This window comes from Melampsora larici-populina (genome assembly GCF_000204055.1).
Source record: "Melampsora larici-populina 98AG31 unplaced genomic scaffold MELLAscaffold_60, whole genome shotgun sequence".
Taxonomy (NCBI): Eukaryota; Fungi; Basidiomycota; class Pucciniomycetes; order Pucciniales; family Melampsoraceae; genus Melampsora; species Melampsora laricis-populina.
Window position 1 is genome coordinate 258,846 of NW_006768824.1, and position 19,610 is coordinate 278,455.

At 39.6% G+C, this 19,610-nt stretch overlaps 3 protein-coding genes across 3 annotated transcripts; all 3 read right to left on the bottom strand.

Moving 5' to 3' along the window:
• Positions 1–8,497: 8,497 nt before the first annotated feature.
• Positions 8,498–10,530, bottom strand: MELLADRAFT_118091 (uncharacterized protein; the record flags this gene model as incomplete). The annotated part of the gene is made up of 5 exons (XM_007416423.1): positions 8,498–9,230; positions 9,338–9,644; positions 9,902–10,069; positions 10,178–10,361; positions 10,439–10,530. 4 exons carry the CDS (start codon positions 10,239–10,241, stop codon positions 9,068–9,070), a joined length of 702 nt encoding a protein of 233 aa, XP_007416485.1.
• A 3,616-nt stretch (positions 10,531–14,146) lies between these two features.
• On the bottom strand, positions 14,147–15,733 carry MELLADRAFT_93719 (uncharacterized protein; the record flags this gene model as incomplete). The annotated part of the gene is made up of 8 exons (XM_007416422.1): positions 14,147–14,200; positions 14,282–14,434; positions 14,564–14,811; positions 14,896–14,957; positions 15,030–15,124; positions 15,208–15,292; positions 15,368–15,556; positions 15,654–15,733. The coding sequence occupies 8 exons, from the start codon at positions 15,731–15,733 to the stop codon at positions 14,147–14,149; spliced, it is 966 nt and encodes a 321-aa protein (XP_007416484.1).
• An 867-nt stretch (positions 15,734–16,600) lies between these two features.
• Positions 16,601–19,501, bottom strand: MELLADRAFT_118092 (uncharacterized protein; the record flags this gene model as incomplete). The annotated part of the gene is made up of 11 exons (XM_007416421.1): positions 16,601–16,827; positions 16,932–17,326; positions 17,402–17,409; positions 17,524–17,671; positions 17,807–17,937; positions 18,038–18,127; positions 18,217–18,406; positions 18,496–18,843; positions 18,910–19,031; positions 19,116–19,399; positions 19,491–19,501. The coding sequence occupies 11 exons, from the start codon at positions 19,499–19,501 to the stop codon at positions 16,692–16,694; spliced, it is 1,863 nt and encodes a 620-aa protein (XP_007416483.1).
• Positions 19,502–19,610: the final 109 nt, after the last annotated feature.

Sequence of the window (19,610 nt, forward strand, 5' to 3'; positions counted from 1 at the left end):
AAAGCCTCGAAAGATTGCTGCCAAAGGCAAAGGCAAAGGTACTCGGTCAACAGTAACTGTAAGTACCTTTGCCTAGATCAATGTTTTATTTCCTGTTAATTTCACATATTCCTCCGTTCTCCATTCTTTCTCAGGACTTTACTGTCCCTAAAGAGATTGATGTTGATCAAGTAAGCCCCACGGCGCCTCCTGCAAAGGCCTTCCGAGCTCAATCCAAAAGAGTTATGCATCTTTTGTCGTATTACAAACCCATTCCGGTCCAGCTCAAACAAGATGTAAGCTTGTTTCGATACTTATAATTACCTCAGTTTGATTTGAACTCACCAACATTTTTATAACAGCCAATCGGTGTATTACGCGGATACGAGTGCAGGTTTTGTCCTGAGACATGTGCTCGGGGTATTGATGGGAACAGCAACCTATATGGCCATCAAGACGGCGACAAAAATCGGGCTCCATGTCTGGGACGAAGCAAAGCGATGAAGGAGAAAGATCATGGTCTTCCTCCTACATACCAAGAACGAAACAAGACCAGTGCAACCGAATCATCATTGGCTGAATTGATGAAAAGCTTTGTCAACCGACCACCGTTCGATATTGATATCCTCAATGTCTTATTAGTCATCTGGCTATTAAGACATGCCCTCCCATGGGTTCGATTTCAAGACCCGACTCTCAGGGCAGCTTTCCATCTCACCCATCCCAAGGCCGACATCAGGAGCCCAACTTGGGCAGCCTCTACCGCGAAAGAGTTGTATAGCTCTTTATATGAGCAGCTAATCAGCAACATCAAGGTTTGATAGGTTTCATCTTCGATTTCATGACATCATCTGGTATCTAATTGTACCTTTTGTCCCTTCATTTGTTTCGCTGCAGGATAACCAAAGTAAGATATGTCTTGTACATGACGGATGGACAACTAAAGGGAACCGACTTGCTTTCATTGGGGTCACCGCCACTTGGATTGATTCAAACTGGAAGTACCAAACGAGCCATCTCACTTTGAAGTTGGCAACTTGGCACCACTGTGGCGCTCTTCTTGCCAGACCAGTTGGTAAGTTTCTGATTAAACATGGACTTCACAAGAAGGTATGTCTTGTTTGTCACCTTTTTCCATACTTTTGCATTTTCTGAACAATCATAACATCTTTCTCATTAATGCTCTCCTCTAGGTATTGGCACAAACCACGGATTCAGGCTCCAACAACAATACTATGGCCGAAGAACTCGAGAAGATGTTCAAGAACACCAACGATTCCGTTTACTGGGATTCCGCATTGAATCATGTCCGTTGCTACTGTCATAAGCTCGCACTTGTGGTAAAACATGGCCTCAAGACGATGAACATCTCAGTAGGTCATGTGAAGCCCACAACTCGACCAGGAGCAACAATCCCAGTTCCCACTATTGTCCTCAATACTGGTGACGATGACATTGATGTACCCTCATCATCTGATGAGGATGATGCAGGTTTAACACCAACAAATGGCGATCCTGATGGTGAAGATGACGATTCAGCACCACAGGAACCAGTCGACACGACCGAGCTGGTTAAACGGGCTCTACTGAAGGTGATTATCTCATCACACTACTGTCTTAACCTGAACAGTATAAGAAACTAAATTTATCTTCTAATTTCCAGTGCGACAAGGTCGTATCATTGATCTGTTCAAGTTCATCACGTCGACAGTGGTTCAACACACGCGCCAAAGCTCAAGGTCTCAAGAGTATCATTCACGGATGGGGTGTCCGGTGGAATGCCAAGGCCGATAGCTGAAGGCGTGCAGCGGCTGGACATGAGGTTAGTTACACTCTTGACATCTGTCTACTTTTGGAAGTTACTCTTACACTTCTGTTCTTATAGATTATAAACGGGATGCTACACACCAATTCCAAAACCAATCGATTCTTCCGAGGATTGACCATCTCCGAGGAAGAGTGGAATGCAGTGCGTGAGGTAAACAATGTCCTTGAGGTGAGTTATTTTGGTCTTTGTCCCAGTGAACCATTTTGATTGACCTTCACTTCAAACAGGTGTTCGAGCGTGCCACGAAACGGATGGAAGGAGACTTTGCATCCGGATGCAAAGTCCTTTCTGAATATCGCAAGGTTCAGAGTGAGTTTCAGGTACTCAAGAAGGACAGCACATACCCCAGCCTCGATGTCATGATCACCGAGATGCTCAAGCACCTCCAACATTACGCCGAGGAGGCTGCCAAAAGCCAGGTTGTCCAGATCGCGACCATTCTCAACCCACGACATCGGTTGAATTATATCAAGAAGTTTTACTCCAACGTTGAAGTTCAAGCGGAAAGCTCGTTGGAGTATATGTTTTCTGCTTACTCTGACAGTATGCCCAAACCTTGAGCTGTTTCAGTGGAAGTTATTTCGAACCCAGCGGATGTTAGTGAAGATGAAGAAGACAACTTGTTTCCAGCTGCACCGGCAAATGAGGCTCCTCTGGACTACCAACTCGAGCTGAAGCGCTATTTGGAGGGTGCCCATCCCATTGGCAAAGGTACCAGTCCTCTTGACTGGTGGGCAGTAAGTACTGCTTTCCCTTTTATTTTTGTCATTTTCTTTACTCTTTACTGATATCAAGGTGAGGTGATCTAGGCAAACGAGAAGAACTTCCCAGTCTTGGCCACCATGGCTCGGGATTACCTGGCCCTCCCTGCCACTTCGTGCGCGGTGGAGCGCACGTTCTCTTCGGCGGCCGACATCGCCATCTCAAGTCGAGGCTCAATGAAGCCTTCAACCGTCTCACAGGCTGTCGCTTGCCGAGAGTGGTTGAAGAATAAGCAAGTGCCTGCAGGTAAATTTCAAGATGCAGTCACATACCTCTTAGATCATGAGTTGCGCGAGGGAAAGAAGAAGAATAAGGAGGTTTGAGTTATACGAGTTATACTATGTTTCTTTCTTTCTTAAACATCCTTCTATTATAATGTCTTTTCTTTCTTTACTATCATTAATATTCTTTCTCTCCATGTTTGGTATAAACTTTTTACTTTGTAACCACAACTATTTTACATGAATTTGTCCTATTTCTACTCCACAATAAAAAAAATTGTTTTTCTCTTTTTTTGACCGTAGCTGCCCGTAGACTACGGCTACTACGGTGGCTACGGCGCGGTCCACTACGGCCCAACCTCACCGTAGTTACGGGTTGGGTCTAATAATAGTATTGACTTCACTACGTCAACGGTGAGGTTTACAGAATAAACCTCACCGTACCGCCGTCGTGACCGTAGTACACTTCGCTACAGGACGGTTTGTGTGTTGCTAGCAGTCGGCGCATAAGTCTCATTTGTTGTGATATAGTATGTCAAGGACTTCAGAATCAAGTCAGTGTTAGATTTACGTGTTTACAGAACAATCTTCAAGAGAAAGGATTACAGAATAGGGATGAATAAATATAAGTACGTTATTAGGAGCTCAGGGTCTGTTCACAAATTTAGACATGTAGTTGAATGGAGGATATGAAATGATCAAATATGGGTGTTATTGAGTATCTTTTGGGAATGAGTTGTATGTGACTTGAGGTTCTCACTAATCTTTATTTGGAATGTGTCCGCTTTTCCGTTTGTATTATTTTCAATATTTATAGCCGCTGTTAGTCTTCACTCAGATTCTTTTCCTCATCAAAAAGAATCTGTAAGTGTTTCATTTCATAATTTCATTACTCTACACATTATTCTAACTATGGTTACACCTGCTTTGTTTTAGTATTTTGATTATATCTCTTTACTTACCTTTTCACACTTGACTGTCTTATTTTGTGATCCCTGTTGCTCCTGCACAGGTTTGATTGTTATCTTTTTGTTTCAGTTTTTCTACCTTCTCACTAACACTTGTGTGCGTGTGTTAGGTTTGTTTTTGTATAGCTCTTTGAAGCAGAGGCCTGTTTGCCATTCCACTTACTTCTAACCTGATTACCCCAGGTATGCAAACTATGATCGAAAAGAATCTTATTTTGATTATTTCTCTTTACTTACCTTTTTGCACTTGACTGTCTTATTTGGAAATCCCTGTTGCTCCTGCACAGGTTTGTTTTCGTATAGCTCTTTGAAGCAGAGGCCTGTTTGCCGTTCCACTTACTTCTAACCTGATTACCCCAGGTTTAATCAATCATAACGGCAAAGCCACGTATTCAAGAGTTTTTCACAACTTCACATCATTGTATTCTTTGCCAAATTCTTGTGAAAAGCCCTGAGCACAGAGACAAGCCTTGTACTTTAGAAGTTTGCCGTCCCCACCCATTTTCTTTTTAAAGACCCAAGTAGTCCCAATAGCTCATTGTCCAGCTGGTAAAATTACAACATCCCAAACCTTTTGTGTGTCCATGTTGTTCAGTTCAGCCGCGATAGCCTTGTGCCAATCAGATTTGTCTGGTCCCGTCAGCGCTTGTCAATAAGTTTTAGGAATGATGTGCTTCACTCCAACAGCATTAGCTTGACAAGAATACCCTTCCGGCGGGATGTTGAAGGAATTGATGTCACTAGAGATGTCATTAGGAGCCTTTTACCACACTTGATACTCCCATCCAGGCCTGACTTTGTTGGTAAGTTGATTCATAGGAATCCGTGATTACGATCCCATTGACGGGGTTGTATTTTCTGATTCAATTTGTCTGACTAGCAGTATGTACTCAGAGTTTTCAAAGATCCTGATTTTTTTTGAGTCCTTTTTGTCAGATGGCCTTTGGAACCAGATCCTCCCTCCAATTCTCTGTTGTCAGATCCCGACAACGTCTCTCAACAGTTCCTCCGAGGTTACACGTGGGATGGTGTTAACCCCATGGATTATTCTCCGGCAATCAAGTCAAGCATCTACGCTCTTCCTTTTCCCGATGCCCCTCCGTTATCTGAGGACATTCACGCCGCCTTTGCCATAGAAAAATACCCAGATTTGTTCAAAATCGTGACTCCAATCAATGTGGATAAGTTCGAAACATTGTTATCTACACATCCGAATCTCCCGTTTGTGGACTCTGTGTTGAAAGGTCTTCGAAAAGGCTTTTGGCCGAGATCCTCTTTACCCAATGCTGATATTATTGATGGTCCAAATCAAATTTCTTTATCTGAAAATCAAGCTTTATTAGAGTACCAATGTCAGGAAGAAATTGATAAAGGAAGATTCTCAAAAGAATTTACGACTTTATTAGAAGGTATGAAGGTAATTCCATTACTCATGGTCTCAAAGAAGAATTCAAACAAGATGTGTGTCTGTTTGAATATGAGCGCAGGCCGCCCTTCCCCAAATGATCTCGTCAAAAAAAGAAGACATCCCAGTAGCATTTGATAATTTGAAAACATGGATTCCTTTTTTAATAGAAATGAAGAAACAGTTTGGTGAAGTTGTAATTTTCAAATCCGACATTGAAGCTGCTTTTCGTGCAATTCCTTTACATATTCAATATGAAATGTGACAGATCATTAGAATCAAAGGTAATAAGAAAAGAGTAGATTATGATTTAACATTCGGACATTCAGCTTCGCCTCATATCTGGTGTGGGGTATTTTCTTTGGTTCTTTAGATTGCTGAGTTCATTTTTGGCATCAAGTACATGAATAACATGATGGATGACATGTGGGGGGTATGCTCGGCAAAGAATTTCTCTTTATTCAAAGGCCATAGAATTCCTTCACCTCAAGCTAAATTGTTGAATTTATTTGATATCTTGGGATTCCCATGGCTTTGGAAGAAACAGCTTCATGGTCCGGTCGTGGAGATTATCGGTCACCTGGTCAATTCTCAGAAAATGATCATGTGCCTTCAGCCTGACAAGAAAGCAATTTTAATTTCAACTTTAAAAGATTTCATTTCAAGCCCAAAACACTCTTTAAACGATTGGCAATCCCTCCTCGGTCATGCATCCTGGGCATGTACCTTGATGCCATGGGGAAGGTTTTCTTTACAGAGTTTGTATGAGAAATCAGGAAACAAAGACCACTGTTTCCTTCAAATTCCGTTAAATAAAGAAAATCAGAACGACTTACGTTGGTTAATTGAGTTTTTCAGGAACAATAATGGAATTTGAATGTTGAAATCTATTCAATGGGGTTTATCAGACACAGATTCAGTTTTCTTCACTGATGCCTGCATGACAGGAGTTGGGATTTGGGAACCGAGTTTGAAAATCGGGAAATATTTTGTCTTACCTCCTCCCCCTAGAAATATCTTTTGGGCGGAATTGTTAGGTGTCATCACAGCAATCAACATTGGAATTGACAACAGTTCAAAGAATATCTTCGTTCATTCAGATAACACCAACGTCGTGGACCTGTTCAGCTCTCATGTGCCTAGCAAGATCGTCAGGCCTTTGTTTCGACATTGCGTAAAACGATTGGTAGAGGCTGGGGCGGATGTAAAGGTTATGCACATCTCAGGAGATTCTAATTCAGAAGCTGATTATATTTCGCGTCAAATCAAGATCCTTTCTCCTGAAGATTCAAGTATCTTGTGTCATGCGATCGGGGCTCTCACAATTGATTGTGTATTTATTGACTCTGCTCTTTCTTCTGGAGGAAAAGAGTCGAACTTAACAGTTTTCGATAATTCTTCTCGAATATGGGAAGATCCAAGTTGTCCAAGTTGGTATTGAAGAATCCAAAGAAAATTATTCCAAATATATTGTTAGAAGAGTTACGAAAGTTGTCAATTCATCATTGGCGTTCTACTATTCATCTCACTTCCCTTGACAAATATAAATCCGGCTTCAGAGCTTTTACTAAATTTTGTGTTCATTTTAAAACCCCAGTAGTTCCAGACAAAGATACTTTATGCGATTTCATCTCTTGTTTTTCTCAAATGATATCTCCCAGATCGGTACGAGCGTATTTGGTTGGCATCAAGCACATTTTTAAATTAGAATTTCCTTTGATTTTATGCGAAACAAGTCATCAAGAAGTGAAGGATACAATGAAGTCATGCATTCAAAATTACTCAAAACCGGTTGTCAGAAAGAATCCCCTTTCAGTGGATCAACTAGAATCGGTGGTTTCTAAGTTGTCTTCGAATTATGATGATAAGCTTTTCTTAGCAATGTTATGTGTTGGTTTTGCAGGTCTTCACAGATTAGGCAAGCTGACAATCCCTGACTCTAAAAGATACTTTGATGAAAGGAAAATTATCCTTCAATCGTCTCTCAAATTATCTCTGTGTAAAAAATTTTTCAATATCAATTACCATATTCAAAAGGCGACAGGAATTATCTCGGCGCTCCTGTGGTTATCCAGCAATTTTTCAGTTCTTCAGCTTGTCCAGTTCGACATTTGAAATCGTACCTACGCGAAAGAGATTCAGATTTTATCACATCAACTGAGCTTTTTGTCACGTCCGACGGTTCCCCTCCAACTCAATCTTGGTTTTTAACTCGATTCCATTCCCATTTCAACAAAACTTTTTCAGGACACTTGTTAAGATCCGGTGGAGCTACGGCTTTAGCTCAAGCAGGTGCCACTATGGATTACATCAAAGATGCTGGTCGCTGGTTGTCGGAAGCTTTCTTAATATATGTCCGTGGACATGTGGCTTTACTTTTACCCAAAAATCAGAATCATGTGATTGGGAGTGTTGCTCATGTCGGTTCGAAAGTTTCATTTTCTTAAAAGTGAGTTTTGATTGGTGTTATAGACAAGTCAATGGCTTCCATGCCTAGTCTTTGTTTTTCACAGGTTAATGGCTTTTATGCCTGTGTGATTTGGTCAATGGCTTTTATGCCTGTCTTGTGTTCCCTTTTTGACATTGATACTGACAATGTTTCTTGCTTTCACTTATTATTATTTCCACCCTCTCCTACTTCACCACTCTGTCTATACGGTTGATAGGCGGGTCGGAGAGGGTGCGCTTTATGTTTGTTATCAGAAATTTATTCACCCTCGGCAATCTGCCTTGGGTTTCGCCCAACAACTCTTGTCCTGTTTTAGTATTTTACATACTAAGGTTTTGTGAGTAAGAACTTCACATTTCCAGAACGTAACCGCACAAACACACCTGGACCTATTTGTTTGATCCAGAATGATGTACCTCCTATTGGTACATATTCCGTATCAGTCACCAAAATACATTTTCTTCGAAACATCCGAGAGCAGCTTAGAAAAGCCAAACTACAGTGTGATTTGGAGTGCCAAAGTTGCGCCCAAGGTTGGAACAAGGTGATATCCATTTGCGCCCTTTGACAGAAGACAATATCACCATAGGGAGTACTTTACCTAACTTCAAGTCTCCTCCTCTGAGACAAATTGGGCAATTTGTTGTTGCAGCAGGACAAAAATGGACAAAATTCTACTATCGGACCAGCATTGTCATACCGGTCGCAAGCCCCTGAGGGTCCCGCGGTTCGTGGAGCTTGTGTTGAGCCTTACGTCCGACTTCCATGAATCTGATCAGGAATGCTCGCTGTAAAGACTTCTTGCCAATTTTTCTTTTCAGTTGATGGTGATAGAGCTTGGGAACTTGATCTATTTCAGGATGATTGCAATTTCCGACCTATAAAAAAACAAGAATGTTGAAAGCAACTGACTCGTTTCAAATCTTTCAATTTCTGAAGTCATATCTGAATCTTCATGATTGGAAAAACGACACATGCATAGAAGGAAAACAAATGTTTTCTAATCTGAAATTAAAAACCCTAGAAAAGATTTCAATGAATATATAAAGCAGTAGAAAGCGAAGTTGTTATATAGAAATCATTTCCAATTATTGATTGTTATAATGAATAAGATGTAAGTAGAAAAAAACAATAAGCTATAGTTAAAAAATTGTAAACGAAACCGAAATTAATTGGTTGGAAAAAATACATTATTGGAATATGAAAGGGGAAAAAAATTAAATAAATAAACGATGATGCAAACTAAGAATCAAATTAAAGTAGACCAGCTTGGTTGAAACGATAATGAGAATTTGAACAAGATAAAGTTAAAGAAAAAGTCCAATGAAATGATCAAGAAATTTCTTCAAAAACTTCTTCTATCATGATGCATGTTCAAAATGTCGTTTTTCCATCTTGTACAAGCAATGTTTCAGAGTGTTGAAGGATGAAAGCCGATGTGAATGGTCGAGTTTTTCAATTCTCGGCCTTTCGAGGCTGTCTTGCTCCTATTCGACCATTCCTAGCACATCCTCGTAACATATTATGACGTGATAACGCATCTCGTCGATTGAATGATCTACCACAACATTGACAAACATGCTGTCTTTCGTCTTGGTGAGAAGATCTATGACGAGTTCTAAACAAAGTCGTGGGCATTGCAGGGAAAGGACAAAGGATCTTGAGTAAACATTTGAAACCTTGTCCGGAGTGAAAGGCGACAATAAGATTGAGGAAAATACGTACAAGTCATAGTTTCGAGTAAAGCTTTTGGGACAAATGGGACACTTGAATGCTTTACCGTGCAGATTTGATGGCAAAGCATTGTTGTTACTTTGCATTGTCATATTGAGATCTGCCAGAGCTAGGGACGATGGACTTGGTTGCGGTAAGCTGCTGAACTTGCTGGAATGCGGAGATGTGAGACCTGGAAACACGTAAGGAGCCGGAGCCGGTGCCGAATAGGTCGCTGCATGTTCTTCAATCGCTTCTAATAGTGCTATGTCATCTTCCGCCACTTTTGATCTACCCCAGCCTCCATCTTCAACGGACCCTGTCAAAATGAAGAGATAGAGAGATCATTTGTCAAAATCCCATATCTATAACTAAAGCCTCTAGTGTTAACACGAAACAGCTCATGGACGAGGTAGCTTTCGCGCAAAAATACTAAGCGGAGAACCACAAGATTGACAATTATGATGTATATAATTAGGGCGCTCATGAGAGCACAACAATAAATGATTGCTCATAGTTATAGGCTAAATGATTTCAAAAGACGAGACGAGCCAACGGAAAGGAAACAATACTCACAGTGTGGTACAAACAACGTTCGACAACTACTTCCGTCGACGTCAGATGGCAAGGTAAATCGACTCGTACGCCTGCTGTCGGCGTGATTGTGCTCTTCAAGCTCGTCCTCATCCTCCTCGTCACTATAACACCGTGATCGTTTGGAGAGTGGTGGGGGACTTGAGGTAGCTAGAATACCGATCAATCCACATCCTCATGTCAGTTCGAGATGCACCTTGCACCAGAGTCTGTACCAAAACAGAAACAATAGTCGAAGTGAAAAGCGCTGCCACTTACCTTCGCTAGGTGTCATGATAGCTTTGGATGATGAGGTACAATGATTATGATTTGATAAAATCATTCAAAAGTAGAAAATCGAAGATGGGCAAAAGATAGGAGTAGTAGAAGATGGAGTGGAGTGATCGTGATATGAGAAAAGTCTTTTTATCCAAATCTTATCACCGAGATAATTATTTAAACCCTGCACCGCCAAAAAATCTCTCTTCTCTTGTCAGGTGTTGATTCTTTGCTTCATGAACGAGTCACGTCATGGGTTACCTAAGTGTGATGATTACAAATTCAGTTCCGTTCTGCCGCCATCATAACGCGGCGGAATTAGTGCCTCATGGGTTGTATTGAGATTGTATGTGTGTACAAAATAAAAAAGCGCTTGGGAGAGCAGAGGTGGGTGATCGATTCAGAGGTTTGAAGAAAGTGGAGATGAACCGCAGTCACCCCAGGCTTGAGACCAAATGACGTCTAAATTGTTTGTAAAGCGCAATTTAATCTACATTGTATCAATATGATGGCGTTGTAGATTCCAACTTTGTCCACCCACCACTTTTGTTGACCACCTCGCATATTTCTCTGATCCTTTATATCTGTACACTTGTCTCAGGTGGTCTCACAGTCTTGAGTTAGCTTGAGTTACATACCTCAAACCCTTTAAAACACTTTATCTCCTCTCGCGTTTTGCCCGCTGCGAAAACATCGGCATCTACATATATGAATGAAACCATGGATCATATGCGAGCACCGCAATTTCAAACAGGTGCTTGTGATTTATCTTGGGCACAGTCTAGAGAGAAGAGAGAAGAATGTGTGTATTACAGCCGTACAAGATTAAAGCCGAACCAAATCACTATGTAAAACACGCGATCATTTGTGTGACAAGAAACGCCGTGCCTTTGTCTTCTCCGGATCGGAAACAATCGCGACTCGCGAGAAAGGGCTTGGTTAGGCTTGGTTGAATTCCGATTTCCATCCGTGTTCGAAAAGCTCTTCCTTTGCCCGGTCTTGTCGTCTGCTTTCCAGAGAGCCGCCTGCCAAGTCATGGCAAAGTGACACTCACGAAGTTTTAACCTCGAAAACTGCACCCGCACCATTTGGAACTGTGATTCATAGGCTTGTTCTGGCTTTTTATTGCAATGAGAGCTCCTGGGCAGTGTTGCGCCGCGCAAGCTCAAGGAAGGGACCCCAGTCCATCGTGTTCTTAGCTTCAAAGTTCAAGGCAAAGGAGGCGAAGCCAAGCTCTTACCGACGTCGTCCAAAGTTTCAATTCCAAAAAGGAGGTCGATCATGAGAGTGGACAGGTTCGGTGAAGTCCGAGGACCCTGGAAAGCTCCTGGAGAACAAACCGTCCTGAGGGGGTTTTCGGATACCGGTGTTTTGTGAAGTCATGTCACATGGTACCAGAGATGTGACAGGTGCAAAAGATGCGCCTCAACGAGGGCTATCAGATGGTACACATGTCTGACCCTGAACATGACTGGTGGCTTGGGAAATGTGTGATTTGTAAGAGCATCCGCACTCGTGCGGTAAGTCGGGTGCGGTAAGGTTAAATTTACCGCAAACGCGGGGTCTTTTCCACACCGGTGAAAAATTAGCCCCGCGGTAGTTAATTTTCGGTCATTTTGCGTTAGCAAATCGGTAAATTTACCAATTGGCTAACGCATGCGGTATCACACATCACGACTTGTTCCCGGCAACTCGACTCCAAAAACAAAACTCAACCAGACCTCCAACACCAAAGTCAACAACCAATATCTCCTTTTCACCACTCACACACAATGAATTCCAAGCCTTACAGTTGCATGAATCAACTCGAGAACGTTCGACACCGATCGATGTCTTCAATTGAAATAAGTCAATCAACCATCTTGAACTCGACTCCAAACCATTCAGATGAAAATGAAAGATGTCTAGATTCATATAGCTATGTAGAGGTCAATATTTAAGAAAATCAACATTAAAAGACCAATCATTGGAGGACTTTTAGGATCAAGTGATACAAATTAAAAATTGAAGTTTGGATTTTTATTTCCTAGTTTTAAATTCTTTAAATCTTTTACAAGATCATTATGTGTATTCAGACTCATTAAAAGCTTTCTCGATGTAGTAAAGCCTTTGTTTTTTAATTGGAATTCATGTATTAAGATCTGAACAAACTCATGTTAAATTTGTAATTTTAAATTAAGATCTATCGATCGAGTAGATGAACAGGATGATATCGGGTCTTCATGTGTAGATGGAGTATTAGTATCTTAGTGCAAAGAAGAGAACAGTGCCTCTATCACATGAAAACTGGCCATGAAAGCAGGTGATGTGTACTCAAAAAATTAAAACTTTACCTTACTGCACGACCGGTGCGGAGTACATGCACTATCTGTAAAGTTATAAAAGTTACAGCGCTGCTAATGCAAACGAGTGCGAAATTTGGTTGAGTTAAGTAACTTTTTACTTAATGTTGTGTTTGTTACCGCACGTGACCAAATTAACAACCGCAAACGAGTGCGGATGCTCTAACTTTTGCCCCCCCAGACCAACGAAAATCCATACCGGCTCGGGTCGGGTACTTACATACGGATATCTCGGTGATTACACGTGGTACAAAACTGAAAGTATATGTAATCAAGAGCCCTGATCAAGGCGCTTCTCCTACCACCGAGAAATCCATGTTAACCCACCTCTCCTCGGGGCAAATAGTGAAAGTGTGAGGGCCGGGGCCGGAATGGATCGAGGACGGTTTGTTCTCCAGGAGCTTTCTGGGGTCCTGAAGTCCGGCTTCAAGGGGAGGGACCACACTTTATAAGTCCTTGACGTCAGCGGAAGGATTCCAATGTCTTTTGTACATAGCTTCCACCGGATTGATTCCGCCGCTGGATTTTTCTAGTGTGGTTATTCAAGCTTACTAAGTAAACCTCACATACTCAAGCTCCTCTTGCAAAAGCGAATGCCGCACCCTCGAAGAAAGATCTTCTGCAAGAGGACCCTTAACTTTTAAGCTTTGTCGCTGTTGAATATATTTTTAGTTGTAGTCATACATGACGTAGTGAGTAGATAATCACTATGGCAAAAATAGCCTGCCGCGGGAGTACAATATTTCTGTGCTGTGCTTATCTTTGATTTTCACATCCTGACTCATGAATCAGGATGAGCCCCAACCCCCGAATGCCGGGGACTGGGCTGCCCGGCCCACCGACTTTTTTTCAAAAGTCAGAACGAGGACCGACCCCGGTATTCCCCGAGCTTTTTCTGGCTCATAGGTCAAGCCCGGCTCCCGTACCCTGACCCCCGACGAACTACCAAATCCCCGGGAAATTACGGGGATCCCCGAGTCCCCGGCTATTTCCGGCAGAAACCGCTGAGCACAACCTCTCCCAAGCGTGTATTTATCCGCTTTTTACAGCTTGATTTTTCCTCGGGTTCCCCGAGGAGAGTCACTTTCTTTTGACTCTCAGAACGACTCCCGGGCCCGATAATCCCCGTCATACATGACGTAGTGAGTAGATAATCACTATGGCAAAAATAGCCTGCCGCGGGAGTACAATATTTCTGTGCTGTGCTTATCTTTGATTTTCACATCCTGACTCATGAACATCTTTCACGCCGACATCGGTGCAAGCTAGAAGTCCAAAAATTCAAAAAGGTTGTGTGAGTGAACCGCTCCATAAGATTTATGGAAACGGCTTTTATTGGCACTGTTACAATCGTGATGTCCCGAAATGGCGTGATACAATCAGTTAGCGAGCTGATAACCCGCTGCACCCCAATACACTCAACAAGTACTTGAACAACATGATCTAGTGGATCTGCTATCCAATTGTAGCTACTTAGCGTATTTCCCAGTGAATGGAGCTTTACGGTTGATAAAGTCTTTCTTTTGAACACATAGTTTTATGCCATTCAGCCTGGAATGACTACATATTCAATATCCAATTCTGAACCATGATACATTCCCTGAACCCTGAAACTCAAGAGAAAAGACTAAAGTACACCATTGATGATAGGAAAAGGTCCAGGTGTGATATCATACGTATCCTACAATCAAATTCAAAAAGATCTTAATTGTTCTGAAGTGAACAGAAAAAAAAGAAGACCAAGAAAAACTTTTGAACATACCTCTAAGAACTCAAGTACACTTGCTGGACTAGAAAGTAAATTAAAATATTTACGTTCTTCTTTACTTGTAAACCAATTACCTAGCATATCAGCTAAATGACGATGATACAATGGAAATATAAATCCAGTTTGAGCTGAAATCGTAATAAATCTCTTTATAGATACACAATCCAACCGGAAAAAGAATATCAACGATTCAGTCAATCTTTCACGCACACAAGACTTTTCGATATTCTAAGGAGGTTTATCTCTTTTGTAAGAAAAACAGAAAATCAATCTCACTTGAACTCCAGAGAGTGGGATCCTTTCATACCCAGCAAATAATGCAGGGTTTTCTTGTAATCCTCTAGCACTCATCACTCCTTTGACTCCACATAATTCTCTTGTCTTTTGTGCATCAGCCAAAGTGAAAACATTCCCATTGGCTGCTGTGGGGACTCCTCCATCTGATCCGGTGGTAGCTTCTTCTGCAGCAAATTTAATTGAATCATATGAGACTGGCTCTGAGCTAGCTTGATGTCGAGTGCGACCTTTGTGTGCAAATCGAAAATCAAATTCGAGTTAGTAGATGAAGATTGGGCTTTCAAGAATCGTTTTGCTTGTTTGGAACTAACCATGAACAGTGATAAAGGAAACATTAGCAGCTAGTGCTGTTTTGATCAGACGAGAAGTATGCCTTCATGATAGACCATAATAAAGAGATAGATCGGTGACCGAATTGATTAAATATATCAAACAGATCACTTACTGAAGATCATCATCCACTCGAATCTTGATCGACACTGGAAACGTTTCTCCACACTTTGTCTTGATTCCACGTACAAGATCACGTACAAGATCAGGCTAATGGGAGCCAAACATAAAGAGATCAATCTTACTTCACGATTTTGGAAAGTTTTAATTAGATTTCATAGAAAAACAATCACCTTTCTAAGTAATGCTGATCCTATACCTTCTTTATAAGCCCAAGACTGAGGACAACCACAATTAATATCAATTCCATCAACATACCTAAGAAGAAGAAAAATAAACTTTAAAGCATCAAATTTCATTCTATTCTCTTCAATTGGATTTTCTACAACTCACGGTTGAAGTAATTCAGCAGCATGAGCCATATAAAAACTTTCATTTCCACCTAATTGAGCCACTAAACTACCTTTAACTAATCTAGTAGATTGATTACTTGAATCGATCATCGAAAACGTTCCTCTTTCAAATGGATTAGTACTGAAATCTGAATCACGAGCTTTTTGTGAAAGACTAAATTCTTTGGCTCTGTAGAACAAATCAAAAAATCCTTCCATGAGTCAAATATATATATATTTCAAATTTGGAAAGTTAGGCAGAGCCTTGGTTTGGTTTGTATACTTACAAAATCATAGGTGTAAAAGTGATATGAGTCTCATATTCAGATACGAGTTGACGAAATGGTAATTTTGAATATCTAACCATAGGTGCTAAGAATTAAATCAGTTTGGATCTCATCTTACCTAAACTTCATTTACCCTTTGATTTTTAAAAAAAACTTACCGCAGATATTGATTTCTTTAAATTCTCTTAACATTTCTCGAGGTGTTAAAATCTCAGGTTCTGTGGTTTCTTCTTGAAGATTTAATTTTGAAAAAGTGTTTCTTAGGGAACTTGATGGGTTCATGATTCGTTTGATTGATCAAATTATTGGTTGTATGCGGGTTTGAGAAAAGATATGTTGATATCAATATGTACAAGAAGGAGCAAGCAGCCGAGATCGGGCTGAGGCTGCGGCTGAGCTGCTAGGTGAGGAGATATGGACATAAACCTTAGATTAAGAGAGACCTAACTTGTAAATCACATTCACAACATCAGAGTTCTGCAGAGACCCAGACATCAAGCCAAACTGGACTTCAACATATGATAATCCTTACTTTTCTCTTGAAACCACATTCTTTGTACTTCCTCCATCAGTCTCATCTCAGAGGCGAAAGTCAAATGATAGTTCTTTCCCATCTTCATCTTTTCTTTGACTTCTTATTAAATTCAACCCATGCTATGGAAAATGCAAAGATCTATCAAATCAGTCAAACAAGACAGAACAAGACTCACAGCACATTATATAGTCACAGTATGCAGCTGATCAGTTGAAAGCTTTGGTTATTCAAAATGTATGTCAAGTTCACACATAATAATCTCAGCTATGATATCACACTTAAAATCCCCACTCACACTGAGATAAAGATCACATAAACCCTTGCAAAAAAAACCAAGAAAAAAACTTCCAACTAAACCCATCCAAATTCTTTTCACATTCAAAAAAAAACTATCCATGATCTATATTTTTTTGGGAAAGTCTAAATACATACACATACATACAAATCTTCATTCATGAAGAAAAACCACTTTAAACTCTTTTGTTGTTATGAAATCACATTAATTAATCAAATTTAGGTTCAAAACTTTTAAACACTTTTTTCAATTCATCACACTCTAATCGTTCATCTTCTTCATTCAAAACACAATTTTTCCAATCTGATCTATCCATCTGATCTAAAACTTTGGCCAAAACGATCCTAAGAAACGAAAAAGATAATGTTCAAAGATCATACATAAATTAAAGTAAAAAAAAAAACACACACACAAAAAACAGAAGGAAAAAGAAGAGAGAGAGACTTACCTTCCGAATTGCATATTCAACCTTTGATTAGGTTTAATAAAACTGATAATCTTTTTCCCAGTAGGTAATCCGACCCTAAAATAACTCATTCCATCCATGGCTCCTTCTTCTTGTACTTCTTTTTGATCTTCAAACTCGATCCCAACTTTACTAGCTTCATCAATAAAACTTGATTCAATCTTCTCAACCAATTCATTCGGGATCGGACAAACTTGAAGATGACCATGACCTTGTCTTGCACCTGTACCGGTAAGTTTAACGACTTCAAAACTGACCATACTTGCATTATATTTAGAATATAATGCGCATAAGGAGTTTTGATAGGTTTGGATTTCTTGTTGGATTGGAATCGATAGTTCTTTTGGTAAACCTAATAGGCTTGGATAATGTGCAATCTAGTATATATACAAAACCTGATTTAGTTTTACCGGTTTATTTTTCTATGGAAGAAAGGGTTTTGAGGAACTTACAGGTATGACTAAAATAAAAAGTAACCAAGAACCCCCCCGAAAAAAATCAAATACATACTTATCGAATTAGAAACCGATTTGATGATATTGAAACAAAAAGATCACTTTTTCATTTGACTTACTTAAAACATGACCTCCACCTGGAACTGGACAACCTGATTTAGTATCAGGTAATTGTCCTTTAGGTAAAGAAACATATGTTTCTGAACCGATCGAAACAATTAAATGTTTAGTGACTTGTGGATTAGATAAACAAAACCAACAAGTTGACTAGGTAAATCATCAAACCCAACCAAAACAAAAACAATAACAATAACATGGGTGATCAGTCAACGGAAAATTCTTTTACATCATCAGTTTGATGGGTTTTCTTCTTCTTCTTTTTCCAAAAAGAAATGTACCAACTGGTCCGATTTCTTTGGGTTCATTAAACCTTTGATTTGATGATTGATGTACTCGAGTTTCTTTCATTGGACATTGTTGAATTCGATGACCCGGTACATTACATATCCTACAAACATAACCATCTTGTAGATCTAAATCAAAAGTAAAGAAACCAAACCCATTCAATTTCATTTTTTTTGGTTCGTTTTCTCGAATTGAAAGAATCTAAAATCGGAATTTCTTTGGATTTACTTTTAGATGGATCAAGTTTGGATGGACATTCTTGAATCCAATGTCCCGGTTTTTCACATATTTTACAAACATAATTTTGAGGTGGAAGACCTTATACCAAAAAAAATACAATAAAAAGCATATCAGAAGTTTTGTGGGTTAAAAGAGAAGTGATGAAGAGCCAAGAAAAATCATCTGACTTGTTTTGGCACGTTTTGTAAGATCGGTTTCTGAAAACCTAAAGTTGGGTCCAGAATCGAATTCATCATCTTCTATATGACGTTTTTGATGAAGAGGTTGACTTAATGGTGTATAAGGAGAAAGAGTCGAATCTGTTGGTTTGGTGATTACAGTTTCATGACTTGGAGTCAAATTAAATGCATAAAACCACTACCCAATCAAATCAAATCAAATCGTGTCAATTGATCTTTAAAACTAAGAAAATTCATCATGACCTATCCTTTGTATAAATCACTTACTCTTTCTTTTTCTTTGTTTCCAAATTCTCCTAAATTTACAAACCGGGTTACCTGAACCGAATCCGAACCCGAATCCGAATCCCAAACCCAAGGTTCTCTTTCCCAAAACTCACCAAGACTTCCACCCGAGAAATGATACCTAGGTTTAGACTGTTTCAAAAGATCTGTAATAGGTGAACAACCCCAATTGGATGGATTAAGATCTTTTGGTAATCTTTTAGAATGTGATGTTAATGAATGAGGTAATGAATGAGTTAAGAGTAAATCGATGGGTTGGCTTTGGGATTTCAGTTTGGTTAGGAATGTGGATAGGTTGACGGATTTGATGTGGTATGGTATGGTATCTGTCTGGAAACATTCATCATCAGATTAGCTTTTTTGTGGTTTCGTTGAAGAGTGTAGGATTTAACTTACTTCGCTCATTGATGATTCGATAGGTTCATTTGGTGTATTAAAATATTTATGATCAAACACTCCACTAAAAGTAGCAATTCTTAAATCACCTAAAGTTTTTAATGTAGTAATACTAAATGGATCTAAACCATCAAATCGAAATCGAAATCCAATCAACTTCACACAAATTTTTCAAGAATCTAATTGATATTTTTTTTTTCACTTACCTAAATATTCAAGATTCTTACAAATCTCACCATGTTGATTAGAATCAAGTATTGCTTGAATTTTCTTAGGTAAAACGTATTGACCGATCATAAAAAAAGTTCTAGTAGGAATCGATATTTTATTTTGAATTAAATCATCTATCTGATCATCTTCATCCTGTTTATGATTTTTAAATAAATCAGAAATACATATGATTAAATCAAATGGTCCGTTCTTTTTGTTTATGTTGGTTAGTTTTGAAAAGAATGGTTTGATTGAATTGGGTGATGGTTTGACTATTAGACTGATCGAAAGTGAGGGTTTAAAAGTTGGATTAGATTTTTGGATTAGGAATGGTAAGATGGAGAGAGTGATTAGTTTGAATGTTTACTTACATTTTGACCATTCTCTTGATAATAAGTTGAATGTGGTGGTAGAATTTAAAGTGTACAAGTGTGGAAATGAAAAAGTGTTGAGCTTTAAAACAGTTTTGATATAGAACAGTTGTAAGTTCT